Source organism: Clupea harengus, chromosome 1 (genome assembly GCF_900700415.2).
Source record: "Clupea harengus chromosome 1, Ch_v2.0.2, whole genome shotgun sequence".
NCBI classification, from domain to species: domain Eukaryota; kingdom Metazoa; phylum Chordata; class Actinopteri; order Clupeiformes; family Clupeidae; genus Clupea; species Clupea harengus.
Window position 1 is genome coordinate 13,869,928 of NC_045152.1, and position 5,000 is coordinate 13,874,927.

At 46.4% G+C, this 5,000-nt stretch overlaps 1 protein-coding gene across 1 annotated transcript in view; it reads left to right on the plus strand.

The window, feature by feature from the left end:
- Positions 1–744, plus strand: part of prrt2 (proline-rich transmembrane protein 2) — a 12,457-nt gene extending 11,713 nt beyond the window's left edge. Inside the window, exon 6 of the mRNA XM_031568345.2 lies at positions 193–744. Within this exon, the coding sequence (XP_031424205.1) occupies positions 193–209 (17 nt within the window). The 3' untranslated portion in view covers positions 210–744. The remainder of the gene's footprint in view (positions 1–192) is intronic.
- The last annotated feature ends 4,256 nt before the right edge of the window (positions 745–5,000 follow it).

The following is a 5,000-nucleotide window of genomic DNA, read 5'->3' on the forward strand; positions in this document are numbered from 1 at the left end:
CATCTATGACTGAATCCCTGTAGTGTCTCCTCTTGTCCAGTACACATGAAGTGATGATGTGATCATACTGCCATTGGTCACTTTATTGGGAGGGCCTGGATATAGCCAATCATGTGGCATCAGCGGTCATCTGCTGTTATGAGTCCTTTTCTGTACTTCCTGTTTCATTTGGTCTACTTCCTGTTTTTGCAGTAAATGTGAAGGCCTGAGAGGAGGGGAAGCGCTTTCCTGCCCTGAGACTGTGACCTTTGATCCCTAAGGACCACGTGGCGTATCCGTTGCCCTCTTGATCGCATCATCTCCATGACGACCCCCCAGTGCCCTTGTCGCTAGATATCTCATCTCAGCACCCCTTCAGCTCACGGACGTCACCAAGCAGCCCTGCAGGATGCTGTTACCCAGGGTTACGGTATCCTAGGATCACAGATGATGGAGTGATAAGAGGCTCACTGAGTGGAACTGACCCGATACGAGTCTGAATCGGAACTGATCCAACCGCACCAACACCCCAGTGACTGTCACCCTCGTCCCCCAAAACCTCTCACTCTCAGACCTCGAGCGACTCAAGGCGGACCCAGTCTCTGGATCAGCCGTGCCCCTGCTGAGCTGATGGTCTCTTCCTTTGAAATGGAGTACTGTTGGAAAAGGCTGATTAGGGGACATCATGTCCTGTTAGGTGTGCTTACAACCACTGAGGCTGAAGGAAGGAAGGGTTCAATGTGACCGCTATGAACCCCCCCCCCCCCCCCCCCCTTTATTCCATTTGGCGCAGCCCACTTTCAGCTGAGCCTCAGAGATGACCCAGCCCCTCCGTTGTCACGGTGACACACCACAGGATCTGAACAGACATGCCGCACAAACCTGAGGGGACATTTCCGTCTTGAGTGCTGAGGGCTGGGGACGGGGCTATGTGTATGTGTGTGTGTGTGTGTGTGTCAGAGTGTGTGTGTGTGTGTGTGTTCTTTGGGGTACTGCTTTACGTCAAACGACCCCTGCCAGCTCTCGTCACGTTCTCGGAGCGGTACCACAGTGGACAGATCCAGAGCACTTGGGCGGGACGTGCCGCAACCAAACACAGCTGGTAAATCAGACAGAACCGGCTAGAACCAGACGGAGCCTTGTATCGGAGGACCCCCCACACACACACACACACATGCTCACACACACACACACACACACACACACACACACATGCTCAGACACGCACACACACATGCTCAGACACACACACACACACACACACACACACATTTGAAAGGGACAGAGACTTATACAGCCCTTTCCCTCTCTCCTCCTCTGTGTCTTTCACACTCACACTGATGGTTTGTGAATTGGGAGTGGCACACACACACACACACACATACACACACACACACACACCACACCACACACACACTGATGTTTGGTGGAGATGGCTTAAAGGCAATCTCAGATGGGGACTGTGCTGCCGTGAGCATTTTCTGGGCTGGGTTAGGGTTACAACAGATTAAACACACACACACACACACACACACACACACACTGGGTTAGGGTTAAGGTTAGGGTTCGCACAGATTACGTGCTAAGATGCTCAGACACATGGAGGAAGAGAAATGACCAAGTATTAAAATGAGGGATTAGTAAAGAAAAGAGAGAGGGAGAGAATAAGAGAATAAGAGAATGAGAGAGTGAGAGAATGACAGAGTTAGAGAATTAGAGAGCGAGAGTGAGAAAATGAGAGAGCAAGAGAATGAGAGAGGGAGAGAATGACCAAGAGATGGAGAGACCGTAAACTCTTTTTGAGAAAGAGAATGAGTGAGAGATAGAGAGTGTAAACTCTTTTTGAGAGAGAGAGTGAATGAGAGAGATAGAAGAGAGCGTGAACTCTTTGAGAAAGAAAGAACGAGTGAGCTAATGAGTGACAGACAGAAGAGAGCTGTGAGTGTGTGAGACAATCCCACTGCAAAGTGAACCTGTGACAGATTGACTGAGCAGATTGATCCCTGTCCCCTTCGCCCACATAGAGACCAAATCTCTCCTGTGTTGCTCTGATTCTCCTCGCAGCAGCTCACCGCACACACTGGGGTCTGGCCCACACACACACACACACACACACACACACACGTCTGGTCTAGACCCGGCCCACATCTGGCCCAGTTGTGTAGTCAGCTGCTAGTGAGGTGAGCCAAGCGTGTCTCGTAAGAGAAGGCACTGAGAGGAAATCCTGTTTAGCCACGTCAACGTTGTTTTATAGACATGCTTTCAATTACTCAACTCTCTCTCTCTCTCTATATTATATATTACTACTACTATTTCTGCATATATATATACTATAAATATATATATTCTCTATATAGCCTTTTTTACACTGCACAGACATGTTTGTTTGTATGCTATGTACAGAGGGGGGGTGTGGGTTAGAGGTTAGAGGTTAGAGGTGAGTCTCATTGTGAGTCAGTGTTTATGTGTGTAGATTGTAGATTGTAGCTGTAGCTGGGATGTGAGCAGGCCTGTGTGTATTGGGCTGTGGGTTCAGACCGTTAGCTGGGATGTGAGCAGGCCTGTGTGTATTGGGCTGTGGGCTCAGACTGATTAGCTGGGTGGTTCTGGTGAACTCTTGTCCTTCAGGAGCAAGGAGGTTGCTTAGGTGACAGACAGACATGTTGTGGGGGGTCATACCCAGAGCAGTTGCTATGGCAACATCCGAGAAATACAGGTGAGAATAAGCAAGTCACCTTCAGCATGTTTGTGTGTGTGTGTGGGCGTGCGTGTGTGTGCACTGCTATTGATTGTTTGTGCCCTGTAGGTCATGTGATGTCGATGTACTGTGATGTATTTAATCTGAATAAGAGCCAAGAGTGTTTTTTGAAAGGAGTTGGATGCATCGCTACTGAGTGGTCATCTGTAACTAACATGTAACCTTTTGTATTAACTTCCTGTGTTGTGAAGGGCGAGGTCACTCACTCACCTAGCAGAAAGGCTAAACTTGATTTTTGTAGCCCCGTGTTTTTATATACGCATATATACATAAACATATATATGTACAGTATATATATACTCTCGCTGATATGTTTCTGTCTGTATTCATCTTACTGAAGTGAAAAACATTAAAGAGGTTTCATGGAAGAGTTTGGCCTTCAAGGTGGAGGGGGATATTTGGCTGCCTTTTTGTGTGTGCTGGCTGTTTATGTCTTCCTGAGTGGTGTGTGTATGTTATATGTGTTTTGTATATGTGTTTTGTGCCTAAAAGTGTCCTTTTTGGATATTTTATATATTAGTGTGCGTGTGTGCGCGTGTGTGTGTGTGAGTGAGAGAGAGAGAGAGAGTATGTGTCTATGTGTGTGTGTGTGTGTGTGTGTGTGTGTGTGTGAGAGAGAGTATATGTCTATATGTGTGTGTGTGTGTGTGTGTGTTTGTTTTCCGTGTGCAACACAGAGAGCATGAGATCAATGTTGCTGTTGCTAAGGGGATGGCGTGGCCCTGCTGGACCATGACATGCACACACTGAGAACAGGAACAGAATGGAGTCACTCCAGAAACATGCATACATTGAGAACTCCATGCATACATTGAGAACAGAATGGAGTCACTGCAGAAACATGCATGCATTGAGAACTACAACAGAATGGAGTCACTCCAGAAACATGCATACATTGAGAACAAGAAGAATGGAGTCACTCCAGAAACATCCATACATTGAGAACAGAATGGAGTCACTGCAGAAACATGCATGCATTGAGAACTACAACAGAATGGAGTCACTCCAGAAACATGCATACATTGAGAACAAGAAGAATGGAGTCACTCCAGAAACATCCATACATTGAGAACAGAATGGAGTCACTCCAGAAACATCCATACATTGAGAACAGAATGGAGTCACTCTAGAAACATGCATACATCGAGAACAGAATGGAGTCACTCCAGATACATCCATACATTGAGAACTGGAACAGAATGGAGTCACTCCAGAAACATGCATACATTGAGAACAGAATGGAGTCACTCCAGAAACATCCATACATTGAGAACAGAATGGAGTCACTCCAGAAACATGCATACATTGAGAACTATACCAGAATGGAGTCACTCCAGAAAGAGATGCAAGCTCTAAACATCAACACCTGAGGGAAATGTGTCTGAGTCTGTGTTTCTCTGTCCGCCCTTGTGTGTGTGTGTGTGTGTGTGTGTGTGTGTGTGTGTGTGTGTGAGTGTGAGAGTAAACATCATTACCTGAGGAGCATGTGTTTGCGTGTGCATACAGGCATGTGATCACATCAGCATAATGTATTACGTATCCTACGCAGGCAAACATATATAACCACGTTTGCTGTGATTGCGTGAACATCACTACCAAATTTGTGTGTGTGTGTGTGTGTGTTTGAGTTGCTGTGAATGTATGTGTGTGTGTGTGTGTTTTGTGAGTGTGTGTGTGTGTGTTTGAGTTGCTGTGTATGTGTGTGTGTGTGTGTGTTTTGTGAGTGTTTGAGTTGCTGTGAATGTATGTGTGTGTCAGCACGGACATCAATACCACATTAAACCAAAAAATCAGGTGAAAAATGTTTTGCTGAAGCATTGTGCTCAAAATAGATCAGGTGTTAGATGTGTGTGTGTGTGTGTGTGTGTGTGTGTGTGTGTGTGTGTGTGTCTGTATCTGATGATGAAAATCAGGAGAAAAATATTTCTCCTCTCAGGAGACATATACTGGAGAGGCGGCGTGCTGAAAAGAGATGAAGTGACCACAGAGGTGAGAGAGTGTGTGTTTGTGTGTGTGTGTGTGAAAATAAGTGTGTGTGTATGTGTGAAAACAATTGTGTGTGTGTGTCTGTGTGTGAGACAAAAACAGGGATAACAAAGAAGTATGAGAGGGGCAGAGAGTTCTGTGGCTGGCAGGAAGACTACAGGCCCTGACATCCCCGATGCCCAGCGTTTTCACCATCCTAGGAGAGCGTTAGCTATGAGGGGCCGTGAGGGACATTATTCAGAATACCCTCTCACACACACAACTGAAAAGCTCTCAC